The sequence below is a fragment of the Nelumbo nucifera genome, chromosome 4, assembly GCF_055504915.1.
Source record: "Nelumbo nucifera cultivar China Antique chromosome 4, China Antique-T2T, whole genome shotgun sequence".
NCBI classification, from domain to species: Eukaryota; Viridiplantae; Streptophyta; class Magnoliopsida; order Proteales; family Nelumbonaceae; genus Nelumbo; species Nelumbo nucifera.
In genome coordinates this window covers 46544601-46562836 of record NC_142652.1, presented here as the reverse complement: position 1 = coordinate 46562836, position 18236 = coordinate 46544601, and the positions used below count along the sequence as shown (strand labels likewise).

At 34.1% G+C, this 18236-nt stretch overlaps 1 protein-coding gene and 1 pseudogene across 2 annotated transcripts in view; one reads left to right on the top strand and one right to left on the bottom strand.

Annotated features, from left to right (window-relative positions):
* Positions 1–7498: 7498 nt before the first annotated feature.
* On the top strand, positions 7499–8208 carry LOC148792254 (lysM domain-containing GPI-anchored protein 1 pseudogene; annotated as a pseudogene).
* A 2041-nt stretch (positions 8209–10249) lies between these two features.
* The window catches only part of LOC104589407 (P-loop containing nucleoside triphosphate hydrolases superfamily protein), a 30557-nt gene continuing 22570 nt past the window's right edge, over positions 10250–18236 (bottom strand). For both annotated transcript variants that reach the window (XM_010247725.3, XM_010247726.3), the window contains exons 9-13: positions 16164–16528; positions 15362–15508; positions 15016–15105; positions 14491–14640; positions 10250–10694 (exon numbers count right to left, since the gene is read on the bottom strand). In XM_010247725.3, the coding sequence (XP_010246027.1) occupies positions 10589–10694; positions 14491–14640; positions 15016–15105; positions 15362–15508; positions 16164–16528 (858 nt within the window). In that variant the 3' untranslated portion in view covers positions 10250–10588. The remainder of the gene's footprint in view (positions 10695–14490; positions 14641–15015; positions 15106–15361; positions 15509–16163; positions 16529–18236) is intronic.

Below are 18236 nucleotides of genomic sequence, written 5' to 3'. Positions count from 1 at the left end.
GGATCTCCTTCAAACCGGATGGAAGAGAATGGGTTTTGGGATAGGATGATGGTTAGAGCCAGTTTGTATGGGTTGGTTACACTATCATGATCTCTGTTAGTTTCTAAGTATTCTACTAGATATATAGGATCGGGCTTGAAGCGATCGATACCCTTAAGGCCTTAAAGATTTTTTCATTTCTATTTTTCCATAGGTACCAAAACAGTGATGACTATTTTTTTTAAGAAACTTCTCGGTTTAACCTTTGCCTAGCAGGTTCTTCTTTATAAAGTTTGTATTGTTTTTGCATAGAAACGATATTCAATAGTAATACAAGGGTATTTTGGACATTTCCGTGCCTCTTGTTAGAGGATTCGCAACTGTGTTAAAAAGTTTAAGAGTGATTTTAACAATTTATCCTAATAATAATAATAATAATAATAATATAGTTGAAATTTTATATTATCTTTATTGATTAAATTTTATAATTATAAATTAAATTTTGTAAATGTTACCTTTTTTATTACTTATTATACACATTAATTCAAATATTAAAATAAAAAAAATGACCAAACCAATTAAGTGACCTAACGGTTAGTGAGACCATGACCTTTTGTAATCATGAGTGTTGGGCTCAAATCTTCACATCCTAAAAGTATTTTGAGATTTATTTCAAAGAAAGTTTGGTTCAAAGGATATTTTTACTAAGGGCAACCAAAGTTTGTCCCACCTAAGCCAACCAAGGTTAGTTCCCTAGGCCTGTTCGGGTAGAGTAAACCCCTTGGCCCTGGAACCCACCTAGGTGGGGATCAGTTCCAAGAATTCGGAACTAGACCCTACACAGTAACAAATTGAGTAGGATCAATTCAAGGCCAATTTGAGGTAAACTCCATTCAGTTCTATATAAAACCTACACATTTGCTCACCCCTAATATATAGGGCTCTAAACAGGTCAATTTCAGCTATATCTAAAACCAAGCATATTATTGAATTTGGAAATCAAAACCCAAAATGTTAGACTCGAAGCAAACTTGGATTTAATCCAATTCCACTCTATTACTATTACCACTAAAATAAATAAAAAAATTAATTATTTTTTAATTTATACATATATAGAAAACTTATATAAATATAAAATATCACAATATCCACGTGGACTTCTTTCTCTCCTTCAAAACTCACTCCAAAATCCCCTTTAGATTTTTTTTTTTAATTTTTGAATTTTTTATTTCATGTAATACCCACGTTCAACCACTCACCTGTCAGACTTTCTCACCCCCAACTAAAAGTTTTTCTAAAGTCTCTCTCTCTCTATCTATCTATCTATCTATCTCTCTCCACACAAATCATGATATTTAAGGGAAACTTGCCTAAAACAATATCTCCTACTCCTAAAACCTCACCTAAAATATCTCGCACTCCTAAAGCCTCTCCTAAATTACTCCATTCAATTAACTCTCATGTTTCCTTCTCTCTCTCTCTCTTTTCTTCTAATTGCTCTCCCATTCCCATCATTAATCAGGACAATAAGAACGACCCTAACCCAAATTAATTATTAATTGTGACAATCGGGTCTGACCTGACCCAATTATACTTGACTCCTATAACTACCAATGATAAAGCAATTTAGAAATTTCATTTTGATAATCTAACCTTAAGAAAAGTGAAATTTTAGATTAAAATAAAACAATAAATTACAAAACAGGGATCTTTATATTATTAACTATATAATTGGTTCGAGTCTTAATCAATCCAAAACACCAAAATCCAAGAACCAATTTAAACCCATTATTAATTGGGACAAAACCACATAACCAAACCAATGGCCGGTTCAATTTTTTTGGGTAAAATCAACCTATTAACAGCCCTATCTACTAAACTAGTTTTAAACAAGTTTTGACATATTGCTAGAAACATTAAAAAAAAAAAAAATTGAATAGACGATGACATGGGTTATGCAAAATAATTGGTCGGGTCTTAATCAATTCAAAATAGCAAAAGCCAGTTTCAACCTATTATTAATTGGGACAAAAGTACATAACCAAAGCAACATAACTGGTTTGGCTGGATCAATTTTATTAGGTAAAACTCAACCCATTAACAATCCTATTTACTTAACAATATTATTTTTCAAGTATGCTTAATCCATTTTACTAGTTAGGTGAAGAAGGCAACCAATATTGGGTCAAGATTGGCCCATTTCAACCTATCCACATTGAGCATGGCCACTGTGCTCTTCACAGTTGCGGGTAATTTATTCCCAGTATATGATCCATCTTTGGGATGGTTATTCCTTGCCTGTCCAATATTAAAAAATACCAATATACCATGTTGGATACAATTTATGGCTAGATCAATTTGTTCATAGTTGTCTGACCAACAAACATGTTAGAAGCAGTTATGAACCCGATTTAGCTTGGATTGTAAATTAATAAAAGTATTAACACAAAAAAATATATTTTAAATTTCATTTGTGATGAATTATTAATAATAAGATAATCATTAAAAATTTCATTAAAAAGATGAAAATAGATTTAGTTATGGTTTCAAATAAACAATTAAAAAAATAAATTGGAATTTCAAAAATTACAATAAATAAAATTACAATGTTTATTAATTTAAAATCCATTTAAAAATAATTACATTAATAAGCCTATAAAGTCAATCAAGAAATTTTAAAGTTAATTTGTTGGATTGGAGTCGGATTTCTTTTAGCCTAATTGGGAATGTCATACAGATCCTTTTACTTCAATTTTGCTTTACAAAGTTTATGCATTGCATTGGTCTATAATATTATTATAAAAATCAAAGAAAATACACAAGTGTAATGTTAGATAAAATAATATAAATTTCTACCTGTTTATTAATAAAACAACCAAAAAGTAAGAAAACTTTGGTTTCAAAAAGTAAATATTTTATTTTGATATTCAATTACATTAAAAAATAAATTATACTACATATTTGTTCATAAACTTAAAAAATTATTAGTTTGAAAAACTTAATTACTATAAATTTAAAATCCACTAATCCATTTAAGTTTAACAAAAATCAATACTAAATAAAAATTTTGTAAAATTAAAACAACCTAATAAAAATAAAAACTAATAGAATTAAAAATGTCACAATGCTCCTTATATGGGTGCAACATGGGTGGGTTGGGTCGAGTTGAAGGTTAACCCTAAGTCTCAAATTTCAAGCTCAGGTTTGGCCCAACTCAAGACCAAGCTCAATTTTACTAACCCAAGCCCAACTCAAATTTAACCCAACATCTTGGTTTAGGCTTGGGCTTGGGTGTATTCAACTCTGTAGCCCAATTTTCAGATAGAATAGATTGATAATATGTAGATATGTATATCACAAAATGTTGAGTGACCTCAAATGGGATCATGTCTAGATCGGGCTACCCGAGGTCTCAATTCAAACCTAACCTAAGTTTAGGTTAAGCCTGAGCTTTTTAACCCAAGTTAGCTTGAAGTTCAAAAACTCAAGCCCAACCTGTGTAAAATCCTTGGTTGAACCAAATTAGAAAACTCAAATTCCACTCTATTGATATCAGCCATATCTCATTTCCTTGATTTACTAGCTTGTTGGTGTGTTATCTAGTTTGTTTCAGCGCTGATACAAAACCAATCCCGAAACCTAGAGGTGTAAATCAGGTCGTGCCACCCACGGCCTGACACAACTTGACCCAGCCCTACCTGATGGTCACGAGCCATGCTACAACTCGACAGGATTGTATGGGTTATGTCAAACTTGGGGTTTCAGGTTTGCGGGCTTGACTGGCATGGTTTGATAGTGCGGGCCATACCACCCGTGGCCCACGAGCTAGCACGGCTTGGCCCGCGGCACGGCCCAACACAGCCCATATATTTATATATATTTGATATATTATATATAATATATTATATAAATTATAATTATATAATAATATATAGTATATAGTATATAATATATTACTAAAATAAACAATTGTATACATCAAAATTCATATAAAATAAAAATTTTAAGATTTTTTTCAATTTATTTTTAAATAACTAGTTTTGGCCCAGTCCATGGCCCAATTGGACCTAAGACTCGGCTCACAAACCAACCCAATCCATGGTACAGCACGAGCCTGCACAGGCTCGGGCCATGATCCATGCCGGGCTGACCCCCAAAATATCATAAGGGAGGGAGGCACGGCCCAACTCATACTTTGCGTGGGCCACACACAACCAGCATGGCTTGCCGCTAGGTACTTCCCTTCAAAACAGTGCCGACATCTTTCAACCCAGATTTCCAACAATCGGACTGAAGGCAAGATTCTTAGAACTTGGTTCCATTGGGAGTCTTTGGTGCAAAGGCTCCACCAGTCCTTGACCCAACTTCTCACATCTTGCGTCCTATGAATTGAAATCTCAAAAATATCAGCAAAGTGGTCCAAAGACTCTTGATTTGGGTTGCCACAACATCTACACTTTCTTTATGATAAGATGACGAGTAGCAAGGGCTTTGCTTTGAACATGAACTGCCACATGAAAATAGGGGTTTTCGTAGGGATGCCCGCTTCCCAAATAAATTTAGACCAGTTCAGAATTGTCCCATGATCGAATCCCTAAACCCCCTTCGTTGCATGGCTTACATATCAGATGATTCAAATCCCAACTTCTCTAATGGTGACTAGGGCCAAAATCTGAATAACCCCAAAAAAATTGGGCGAAAATTTTATGAATTTGTTGTATAACTCCTCTACAAAAAATTACTGACTCCATAACAACCAAGTAATCAACCAGTTTAACCCTAGAGAAAGGAATTATAGAAACTTATAATTAAAAAAGTTAAGGTGGTGTATGGCAATAAGAAGACTGAAAATTGGTCTTTTAGACCAAAAGATGTGTGCACAAAGACCCTGGAAAACATAAAAAATGTCAAATTTTGACAAGTGTCAAATGAAGCTTCTTGGTCTTTTCGCATGATAAATAATCTCTAAATGGGTTTTTAAAATCTTGGTAAACTGAGTTGTTTATCAACATTTTGGGCTAATATTAGCTTTTGGGATAAGATGATAAATCTTGGAATTGAATTTCGGTTGCTGTTGTTTGGTTCATTTGGAGTTGGAATTGAAATCAACTAAAAATTTTTAATTTTTTATTAGTCTATTTATTTTTTTATTAGTAATTTATCAATATATAATGAAAATAATTATTCTTTTATTACTATTTTATTATTATTATTATTATTTTATAAGTATTTAACTATTTAATAATTAATATCTTAGTATTTATCAATATTATTTTATTAATATACTTTTATTGTTTTATTATAATCTATTGTTATTTTCTTATTAGTTCATTAATATTCTATATTTTAATAACATTTTATTGTTTCATAATATATAAAATATATTTTTATATTCTATATATAATATAAGAATATATTATATATTTAAAAATTTATTTATAAAATATGAAATGTATTCATTTTCTAGCTTTCAAGTCAAATTCAAACTCATTGAATATTTGATCAAACGGAACTCAAACCAGAAAGTAGAGTTTGACTCAAATTTAAGCTTAATAATATTTTAGTTGAACCGAGTCAAGACATACAAAAATTCAAATTCAGCTTGCTTCGGTTTGATTGCATCCGGGGTCAACTATGAATACAAATGTGAGAAGCTGTCTAACTAATCATAAGTGTAAACACACTAGGATTCCGTATACATTGGGCTCGCATGTGGGTGTGGTGTCTGCCCCATGTATACAAAACACCGGCATGTTCACTCATGGGGTGCAATTAATTAGGCAGGCCTAACTCAAGCCAAAACCAACCCAACCCACACTTTTGCACTGATTGGCCTTGGACTTTCAGTCCTCAAGCTGAATCAATTACATACACACATACATATACATTTTTTTTTTGTACAAATACATATACTTATTAATTTATATATATGCATATATACTAAATTATATACACATGCATAAATGCTTATATGCAGAATATACAAAATTCCTATTTAAAGGTTTACATTAGTGATATTAAGGGTCTGTTTGGCATTAATGTCGTTGCTCTAGAAAACGGTGACACATCAGTGCTACATCGGAAAAACGGTGCTCCGGGAAATACCTGCTTGTTTGGAACCGTTTTTCCATAAAAAATGATGCTCCAAGCCACACCTTGGAAATCGGGAAGGCGTGGCTTGAAGCAACGCTGAATTTGGTGTTTCCTAGAGCTGCAGCTCGTTGCTGCCAACAGGGACATGATGTGGCATTGGGTAATAGGTACTAGTGCTCAAAACGTTTCCTAGAGTATTCGTACCAAACAAAAAATGTTGCAGTTGCTCCAGGAAATGTCCTATCTGGTAGCAACGTTTCCAAAAAAAAAAAAAAAAGACATCATTTTCTCAGAAAATGGTACTTCCAACCCACACATCAGCAGAACCATCAGAAAACGGTGTTGTATCTACAGCATCGATGCCAAACAACTAAATAACTTTATCAACTTTTTTAATACATTGGGCTTAATAGACCACTTGAGCCCTTTGCTCTTTGTTGTTGTTTTGAAATAGAAAACCAAATGACCAGCCCAAGCCTATGCCTGACCAGAGTATGTCAATTTTTAGTTCAAGTGGGCCTGGACCGGAAAGGTCGGGCTTGACCTCAGGTCTGATTTAGTTACAAGCCTTAGACCCAATATTTAGGTTTGGGCATGGGTTGACTTAAACCTGCCCAACTTACACTCCTATTCACTCACGAGTCAATTAGTTACTTAGCCAGGTTTGTATACTTGTATCACACCAAATCTCGACTCAAGTTTTACATGCAAGGTAGGTGTCAAGCTTTATTCCAGAGTAATCATAAGAGCTCTTAATGTTTGGGAGTGCTTATGTTAACATAAGTGCTTATTCGAATAATCACTTATTTACTTTCAGCACCCAACTTAAAAGTGCTTATTTTAAAAGATAGGGAAAGTTACAAAGACCCCCTTGTACTATGGGGTCTATGACAAAGACCCCCTATACTATGACCATGAGACAAAGACCCTCTTCCGTTAGCCTTCCGTCCAAAAATGCCATTACAATATTTTTAATCCCCAACTACCCTTATAATAACTAGATGAGAAAAAACACTGTTCATCTTCCCCAACCTCCCGATACTACCTTTCGTTCCGTCCAAAAATGCAAAAGATCGAGGCTAACTGTGGCAAAATCAAAATAGCTCTCAGGAAGCTAAACAATTATCGTTTCAATTGTTAGGTAGATAAGGTAGCCTACTACGATTCCTTCAAACGCCAAGAAGGCGAGAAAGATTTCTTGGCCAATGTGACCAGGCTCAAGTTAGCAGGGATGTGGGATGACATTATTGAGATGCTAAAGATGTATGAACTGCCCGATGACTTTGAGATTAAGCCAGATTGGGTTGAGCTGAGGACAACGTTTCGATGCCTTGTGGAGCCTCTGGAAACCAATGAACACAATACATCTCTTCATTGCTTCTTTTCTGTGAAACCATTTACAGAATTACAGTTATAGAGAGGAGAGACACTCACTGATACGAGATCATATGATGGGAATTCTAGTGCAACCACTTGCTATTCTACTCATCTCCCTCTTCCTTGTCTTCCCTCCCAAAACTTGTGCAAAATTTGTGATTGAACCATGTAAGTCCTCTGACTCCTGTACCTCTCTACTCTCCTATCTCCTCCCTTGGGACTTCAAGCTCTCAGAGATTACATCTAGGTTCCAAGTAAATGTACTCGACATCTTAGGCTCAAACTCGCTTGACCCAGCAATGTCATTCCTTGAGAATCGAATCCTCTCCAAAAACTCTCTCATCAGAATACCCATTTCGTGCTCCTGTGTGGATGGCATCCGTCATTTCGTATTGACATCTTATACGGTTCGAGCTGCAGACACAATCGAGTCTATATCGATTGGTTATGGTGGGCTGGCCAGTGCAGAGCAGATCAGGAGCATTAATGGGGTTGATGGCCAGGGACGACTGGAGTGGTCAGAGCCTTGTAATTCCATTGTCGTGCACATGCTTCAATAACACTAGTAATGGCATTATGCAGTTTACTTGTCGTGTTTAGTGCACGCAGGGGAGAGCTTAAGCAGGATCAGAGCGATGTATGGTACGACTGTAGTAGAGTTGGTGGCCATTAATGGCCTGTCACAAGCGACAGTTGATCCAAGACACATTGTAGCAGTTCCGATTCGAGGTTAGTTTAATTAACCACTTGAATTTTTCATCCTACTTCTCCTCTACATCTCACAATTGGTAGTATTGTTCATTGTTTGAGTTTTCGCATCATTAAGCCTTGTAAATTGTTTGAGGAATTTGTTTTTCCATCTAACCCAAAACAATGTGTTGAGTTATTGAGTTGTAGCTCTTCGGAACTTCGGATGGTCATTCCACCTAGATTTCCAACTAGAAACCTAACTGGTAGTTGGCTAGATGCCTAGAAATTCTAGATTTCCAACTAGAATGTTGGTGGCTACTATTGTTGTAGGACTCGTGGATGGCAAAGGAAGGATTAGCAGCGGCGACGAGGTCTTCAGGTAGGGACGTGATTCCGGCTCCGACTCCGCAAGTGTTGCAGGGGAGGCGGCTGTGACTCTAGGTCCGCAAGTGCTGCAGGAGGAGAGTCTCCAGCTCTGTTAACTACAAGTCCTTCCGTCCTTTTTTTCTCTCTCTGCTGGTTGCTATGGAAGTAGAAGAAGTCGATGATGATTATGAGGAAAAGATGGAAGACAAAGAAGACGGAGAAGAGAAGAGAAGAAAGGGAATATGAGAAATGGATTTCCTCTATCCTTTCATTTCGGAGAGAGAAAGAATGAGAGAGAACATTGAGGGAGGGGAAAAGAAGGAGAAGAAAGAGAAAACAATAGGTTAAATAGATTTTAAGAGAAAAAGGGCAAAAAAAGAAAATAGAAAAAGTTTAGTGAGGTATTTTGGTAATTTAACGCATTCCATCATCGACTTAACGGTCAAGGGGGTTTTTGTCTCATGGTCATAGTACAGGGGGGTCTTTGTCACAAACCCCATATTACGGGGGGGTCTTTGTAATTTATCCTAAAAAATAAGTACTTATTTCATATTGAGCGTTTAGTAGTTTTTTTTTTTCAATAAGCACTTAAATAAGCATTCCATCATTTTTTTTTCAAATTTTATGAAAGCACTTTTGTGAAAGCATTTTAATAAAAGCACTTTTATCGAAGTATTTTTATAAAAGCACTTTAATAAATGTACTTTTAGGGAAGCACTTTTATAAAAGTACTTTTACGAAAGCACTTTTATGAAAGTATTTTATGAAAACACTTTTTGGAAATACTTTTATGAAAGCACTTATAAAAGCACTTTTATCGAAGTATTTTTATAAAAGCACTTTAATAAATGTACTTTTAGGGAAGCACTTTTATAAAAGTACTTTTACGAAAGCACTTTTATGAAAGTACTTTTATGAAAAAACTTTTTGGAAATACTTTTATGAAAGCACTTTTATGGAAGTATAAAAATACTTTTACGAAAGTACTTTTATAAAATTCAACTAGGGATAATTTTATAAGTGGTATTTTAAAATTCAACTAGGGATAACTTTGGAAAAAAAACTGAATAAGTGCTATACTTAGAAAACTGGAAATTTGGGCTTAAAAAATAAGCTCTTATTTTTAAAATAAGCACTTATTTCGAGCTTATTTCCCAAACACCAATAAATGCTTAATGATGTGGTCCCGGTCTAAATAAGCACTCCAAATCTTGGCCTTAGTACCCACTTGAGAGCCTAGATGGATAAGAAAATGCATGGCTTTTACCATTACGTCTAAAGAAAATACAAAGGTTTAATGCTCTTTGTCCATTGATGCATTGTAACGATTTTGGCTCTTTAGTCCCATCTCTGTCCCTTCCCTGAAATTTAAGAGTGATTGATCTATAATGTTGGAAACTTGAAATCTTTGGAGATTCAATATGCTTGACTGGTTTCGTTTTATTCTATAATCGTCTTTTGGCCAAAAACCATTGATTTGGTCAACAAACCGCTAATTCAAGTGATTGAACCGTTTGAACTGTTTAGCAAATTTTAACTATTTCTTTTTTTTATTTTTTTATTTTTTTGTCAGAATGAACCATCTATTTGATTGAATGATAACCGGACCCTGAACTGTTCGTTGTCCGGTTCGATTTTAAAAACCTCTGTAACGATCTCTATAACTCAATTTCGTCTTACACAATTAGCAGCATGTGGACCAGTACATGGGCTCAAGAAACCATAATGTTTAGGTGCTATACAATTGCCAAATTTTCAAGTTAAATTAGTTGATTCATCTAGTTTCTTTAACTTATATATGAATCTGTAAAAGAAACTAAAATGACCAAAATACCCCTGGTTGTACAATAAAGGCCCAAAATAGGCTGGTTCCACTAACTCCACTGGACATGGGGTGCATGTGAAATGTGCTGTGGGACACTGTGGGGCGCAGATTTGAACTCCTGCTATGTTCCCCCATACGCCACCATTCCAGAGTGATGCCGAACCACAATGCTACTGCTGCAAAATTCTGCACACAAATGTCTGATGGTGGTTTTGAGTTTTGACGACACAACTTCTGGTACCCCCTTCTCTCGATCTCTCACATAATACAACAGCGAAGAAAAGAGGAACTTTCATTGCTACCATCGTGCACTCCTGATGAACTTGTTTCATTGAACTGGGTGGAGGTTGATTGGTCTACAGACCTGCACAGGTGGTTTGTTCAAACAATACAACAGTTAAAAGAATATTCCTGGTAAGGCATGACTTGTCCTATCCTTATGTACTTACTAGGTTAAAAGTTGGTGATGTTGATACTCACTACATTGTGTTTGTGTTGGAGGACCAACTTGTCGATTGGTGTCTGTTATGTCTTTGTTTTCTGTTTGTTGTTTTTTCTTTATTTATTCTTCATGTTTTAGTTCTTCTTTCCAATCACGGATTCTACTTTTACTTTAGTTGTCTCCTACTCCCTTTACTATGAGTAAAAGAGCCGTAGGTTTGAGAAAGTTATATCATCTCTAATCAAAATATGTTGGCACCTAGTGTGATGCTTTCAATTAATCATTTCTTGGAATTCAAACAATTGATACAAGTTTCCCGTAACAAGTTGCACCTAAGGCTGCAACTTGGGTTGGGTCGGGTTGATGCTCGGATTAGGGTTAGGGTTGAAATTTATGAACCCGACTTTAGGGTTGGGTTAGAGTTGACCCCTCAGACAACCCGACCCAACCCGAATCCGACTCTATAGTACATATTGTATATAAATAATATATGTTATATATATCATATCATACATTGATTTGTTTATATGCATGATAGTTATATAGTCCCTACTACATACTGTTATTTATTTCTTTTAAGATAATCAATTCACTTAATCCTAATTAGAAATACCAAAACCTCAATAAAATTTTTTATGTTTTTTGAATATTTTATTCTTTATCTCCTCTTTGTTGTTTGCCACCCATAGCTTATTGCCCATAAAAGATCTTTTATAAGCTATAACTCATAATAAACTATAATCATTTCAAACACTATTTTTTGAATTTTGTACTTAAAGAACCAATAAAAACATCAACAAATAAATACTAATAAAACATAGGATTAATATATTTAGTGAAAGTTGAGTTAAGATCTAAGATTAAGAAGTTCTACGAGATTTTAAGAGATGGGAAGAAGGTTGGGTTGGGCCCAACCCGAAGTTGACTTCAGGTTAGGTTCGGTTGGCTTAGGGTTGAAGGAATTTAGTTAGGGTTAGGGTTAGGGTTGGGTAGGTCGGGTTGGGGTTTGGAACTTAGGGTTGGGCTAGGGTTGGCCTCAACCCGACCTAATCCGGCCCAACTTGCAGCCCTAGTTGCACCCATGAGACTCTCCCAAACTATAGTCTCCAAAAGATCGAACAGTTTCAATAAAGACTTTAGGTTAGAAGAGCACATAAGCATAGAACTCTCCCCTGTTTTGAACTGCTAATCTCTGACTTCAACTGATAGGCACAAATAACACTTAGTGTCTTAGATTATGTCTTTGCTAAATTGTCCCAAATCTCCTTTGTAGTTCTCATTGATAAGAAATTTTGAATAAGATGAGGTTCCTTGGAATTAACCAACCAGGACATCACTGTTAGGTTTTCCTGCATCCATCTACCATATTTGGGATCTTCAGAATTTTTCTCTACCTCAAAACCTGTAAGGTACCCATCCTTCATGCCCTCCAGTACACATTTGGACCGATGGAAAAGCATTCCAACTTTACAGTGGTCACCTGATTACTAAAGGTATTGCCAAGACCTCCAGAACTACCCAGGGATCTACACCCTGCTTGGGATCAGCTCCAAAATGAATGCACAATCCTTTTTTTAGGATTAAAGGTATAAAATTAGATAAGGCAATCCTGAGAGAATTTTTCACAAAGTAACTCCAACAGATGTAAGAGATGATCCTCCTTAGGACCAGTAAAATTGGAGAACAAGTGGGTTCTCACTCCAGAGGCCCTAGATCTTCTTCTTCCAAAGGTTGCCATCCATTCTGGAACATGAATATCAATCCAGAAACCTTGCGAGCCAAAGCTAATCCTCCTCTAGATTGCCGCAAAAATTTGTCCTAGTTTTCTTTATGTTTTTTGGGAAAATTTCAAGGATCCTACTTGATTATCAGCTAACCTTCTTGATCATCTTGTGATGCTACTCCTCCAGATTGCCACAAACAATTTTTCTACTTTTTTTAAAGGCTTTTGGCAAAATTTCAGCATCGTACTTGATTATCATCTAAGCTTCTTGATCATCAATTAGACCTCCAAAAGTCTCCTAACCAGTCAATTGACAGCCCAATGATCAGTTGTTTCATCATATTCCATGAACCATTATCATCCTAAGACTACATGGATTTTTCACCTAAGATGTTGAGTACACCTAGATCTTGTAGCTTTTTTTATTTATTTATTTTTTCATACACAGATGTTGTAGCTTTAATACCAAATAGATTGATTTTGTAATATTTTTAGTTTAAAATTATAGTAGTATAAAATAGAGAAGAGAAGAAGCAAAAGTGGAAAAAGAAGAAAAAGCAGAAGAATATGAGAAGCAAAAAAAGTATGAGCAATCAACTTGGTATGAATTTCAAAAAAGTATGAGGAGTAATTAACTTGATATGATGAATGGATAAAGTTTATTTGATATCTTACAGATTAAATAATTTATAGTGAGTGTGATTCCATGCCCCAGAGTGATTCTAGGTACTTCATTGGGTGATTCCATGTTTTTTTTTTTTTCTCTTCTTTCTCCCTCAAATTTCTTTCTAAGTCTTTCAAGAAGGTTAGTACAGACATCAACAGTCCTAAGTTGTTATCAAAAAATGTACCTTAAACAATCTCTATAAGGACAGATCTAGGTGATTTTTCTTTTAATTTTCATTAGAACACAGATTTTTTGCATTTTAGCCATTTTTGTCTTTTTGTGAAAGTCCTAAGTTCTTATCAAAAAATGTACCTTAAACAATCTCTATAAGGACAGATCTAGGTGATTTTTCCTTTAATTTTCATTAGAACACAGAATTTTTGCATTTTAGCCATTTTTGTCTTTTTGTGAAAAACCATCTCTTGTCCTCTCATATTTCCCCATATTTAATTTCATCCCAAAAGTCTACGCATTATATTCCTTACTTTCCAAGTCTTCTCCTTGTTCTAAAATTTTTGTCCTTTTATTCCACACATACTCCAACCCCAAATAAATTAGGTTTCCCTCAACATGGTTTTTATGGGTGGTTTAACAAAATATATGCCAATTACAAAATCTGCTTTTTTATTAGGTACACTTTCTCTTTGTGGTATTCCACCTCTTGCTTGTTTTTGGTCAAAAGATGAAATTCTTAATGATAGTTGGTTGTATTCACAGATTTTCGCGATAATAGCTTGTTCCACAGCAGGATTAACTACATTTTATATGTTTCGGATATATTTACTTACCTTTGAAGGGCATTTAAATGTTCATTTTCAAAATTACAGTGGCTCCATTTTAATACTACCTATGAAATTCCATTAAAAAGTTCCAACAGTAGACCTACTTTTTCCAATTTGAAACTTTTCACAATGTTGGGACAAATCTACAATTCTTGTGATTAAAACCTTGAAACCTTTTCCCAACATAACCAATCTCTATTTTTAGTCATAAAACCACCTCTAACCCTCCTAAACTCATCCCTTGGTTGTTCAAGTCCTATATATAAGAGGAAGTTATACTACATAAATTTGTAGCAGAGTAGGCAATCCTTAATTGGTATTGGAACTATCAATCATACATCACCGATTTGTATCATAGTGGTCAATCCTATATCAAGTGTGTGTTCTTTTAGTTTCCAAATTAGATCACCTCTCATAAAGAGTCAACAGTTGAAATGCATAAATATTTGATGCAATATGATTAAAAGTTGTTTATGTGTGCATTTTCCAAAATTTTCAAAATAAAAAATAATACCTTCAAATTTAAGGGCTTCAAAGAGAACTTACTCAGATTCTAGTCGTGATGAATTCAGTTTATCCCCAAGAGACGATGCAGCTAAATGACTTGACAGACTCTGGACAGGTACAGTCTTCTTTACATCCACGGGCCTAGTAGAATTTGAATGAATTTCTCCATCCATGGGAACTGCCAAATTTCTATAGAAAAGAAAGTAATCAATTGTCTTTTTTCTCTTTTTCCTCGCTGCATTTTAACAATTTATGTTTCATATAATTATTAGTTTAGAACAATAAGAAATTTATGTTTTGATTACTAAATAAAACACTATTATCTGAATACAGACAATCAGATAAGATTTGAACATTTCCAAAACTATTATGATATTAAAAAAACTGGATTGTTGCTATTACTGATTTTAACTGTTGGTTTGATTTTCATATAACCAGCATTTCAAGGCATTCATATTTCAAATTCAAGAATAGGGTAAAGTTCCTATTTTTTCAATCATTTGTTTTCCAAAATTGTGCAAATGAGACATGACACCTCCAAGTATTTTTTCAGAGAGAACTTACTTGGACACTGATGGCACCACATTCAACTTCTCCAAATGAGTGAGTGAAGTTATATGACTTGACAAATTCTGAACTGGTACTTTCGGGTTTCTGTAGATACCAGAAAAGTAATCAATAATATCAACATAGAACAATACTTAAGATTTGCAAATTTCCAAAAGAATCACTGTATTAGAAAGGTTGGAGTGTTTTCGGTTACTGCTCCTCAACCTTGGCATCAATGTACAACATAATCAATATTTCCGGGAATTTTAAATTCAGCAAGGGTAAAAGATTTACTTTCATGAATTCGTTTTCCAAAATTCTACAACAAGAAATCATACCTCAAAATCCAGAAATAACTTACCTAGATGAAGGTGGAATATTTGGTTGCTCCTCAAGTCTAAGTGAAGCTAAAGTATTCGATACATTCTGAACAGGTTCAACCTTTTGGGCATCCATGAGCCTAGTAGTATTTGGATGGATTTTCCAACTCAGTGGTACTACCAAATTTCTGTAGCAATCAGAAAAGTAATAAATAATCTTTTTCTTCATTTTTTGAATGTATATTGTATAGATGGACTTTCAGATTTTTTAACTGCTATAATGTATATCAAATAAGTCATTGTTTTCTCCAACATGTTTCATTGCAAAAAAAAAAAAAAAAAAGAAAAACACGATGTAAATGCAGACTAACAGATTAACCAACATTCTTTTTTCTTTCATTCCCTTTCAGTTCATTTGTCATAATTTCATTGTTTCTATTCTATTATTTCTTTCAGAGAAAGTTAGCAGTACAATCTACCACTAGACTACATAGACCTCAATGGTTAGCAATCAAAACAATCCAATATATTCCACTAGATAGAAGAGATGTCAGACGATTTCAGATTCACAAAATATCCTTGATCCTTGGACAAAAATCAACCTGTTCAGATATACTCAACCAGAGGTATAATATTATGATATTAGGAACACTCATTTAATAAAAATACTGAAAGTTTAACTCCACTTACTATAAGTAAATCGACATATCAGCTCTGCAAGTCTACAAGTATGGAAGTAAGGTCTGAGAGTGAAATAAGCTTAAGCTACTAGGATATATTTTCTTTTAATTTAATCTGTTTGAAGAGGATATGCTACTGAAAGGAAATAGATCATTTGCATACCTTTTAACACATTTTAATTTGCAACGATCCATAATGTCTAGTGTATAATTGCTGAAGATTTTGTCAAGATTCTCTACTAGATTAGGAATCTCTGTCAACGGTATAACATCCCAAATCTTTAAAACTTGAATGTACATTGCATTTTGCTTGAGAAGATCTACAGTCCAGACAAGGTTGAGCAATGCATCAACTTTGCATAGTTGCAACAGCTGACTAGAAGTGCTATCAATGAAATGGAGGTCTTTTGGCTTTTGACAATGATGCAAACCACCGGACAGCTTCATCAAAATAGAAATAACTTCCTTTTGAGTCTCAACTTTCTTTATTCTTCTCATGGATTTCAAAAAATCATCATTGAAGAGAACCTATTATGAATTAAATAAATGTAACTTATTAGCTGTGATAAAAACACAGAACAGCAATTTTCCTACTAAAGATTAATGGGGGAATGGAAAGCACTAAAAATCCTTGTTTAGTAACCAAAGAAACATTGGTCAAGACCCCAATTTACGAAAATAGAAAATTCTATATCCCATTAAACTCGGGCCAGAGACTGTATATTTCTTAGTAATGAAATCCTCATTAGGCCTTGGAATAATGGACTTTTTATTTAGATGCATTACAGTGGAAGAGAAGTTGTAAGAACACAAGTCTAAAAGAGATACAATGTTCCATTGATTGTCTTAACCAACAGTTAAATAAAATCAATTAGACAAGATCAATGTGTGTACAGGCGAATGATACTTGTGAAGTACAAAACAAGATGCAAACTTGATAATTGACTTAGTTTCAGCTGGTCCATAAAAAAAAAACAGAAAAACAAGAGCCTAATATTTTGAAACTTCTAAATCTGGTCCTATTATGAGTTTTCATCTTGCAATGAGATAAACATACAAACAGGTTTTCCACAATTTCTAGGGAAGGAGATCAGAAAAGCCTCCCATTATTCTTTTCTTTGTACCTTTGGTTAATAAGCTAGGAACACAATAATATAAACTACATCTTATTAAATTGAACCCTGTTTAGCAAATATGGCTTCACTTCCAATATAATGGAAGCCTGCTTGACACCATGGAATTTAGATAACCTCTAGGAAAATATGGCTTACAATTATAATTGATAATACAGAATTTTGTTTGTTGCGACCATAAAATTTAGATATGCTTTACTCAAAGCACAAGTCAAACAGATATGGAAGCAAAGAAAGAATCCATGGAGAAACAAATAGTTTTTTCGATTTTTAAATGAATTTCAGAATTTTTGGTTGATAAGAGTATTGGTTTTTTTATTTGTTTAAATTTGTTTTATGTCTTAAAAATAGAGTTTTAAGTCTTTTATAAATTTACTGTTATTAGAAATTCAAAATTACCATATATGGTAATTTTAGACGTACTATTTTTAGAATTTCCTGTAATTAAGATTTATATCACAATCATGGATTACTGTTTTTAGTAATTTCCAGTGTATTTTACTTTAAGTCATCTTTATAGGATTAGAAAATTGTTATCATAGTTATCTTAAGAGTTGGAGTTCTTATTTGAGCATCCTATGGTTTACCTATGGGTTTGTCTTAGTTTTAAAACTGTTTAGAAGAACTACTTTCAATCCATCATTGACCTAGTTGCTCAAATCAATAATTTGGTGACCCAACCACAATCTTGGTTGGATCAACCTCTATCCCGCTCTTTACAAAAGAAAAAAAGAACATTGATTCAATTGAAGTCCTGTCAGTCCAAACAGTTGAACCTTTGATTTGTTTGGCCTCTTCATTGGGTTTCTGACTTCATGGTTTTTTGTATTTTTCTTTTTTTTTGAAAATTTTGTAATATCATCACAACGGTGACTCTTTGACCTGAGTGGTTAAACCACTGACCATTGATCTGGAGAAGATAGTGGTTCAACCTCCAGACAGAGTTTTAAAACACTGCTTAGATGTTGTTTAGGGCATGGTTCGCAATGTTGACAATATTTAGTGAAATATCCCCAATATCTAGGTGGTGATGAAAAATCTTCCGGGGATATTTTTTTTTCAAATATCCTTGATATTTTGCCAATATGTCGGCAATATTTCAT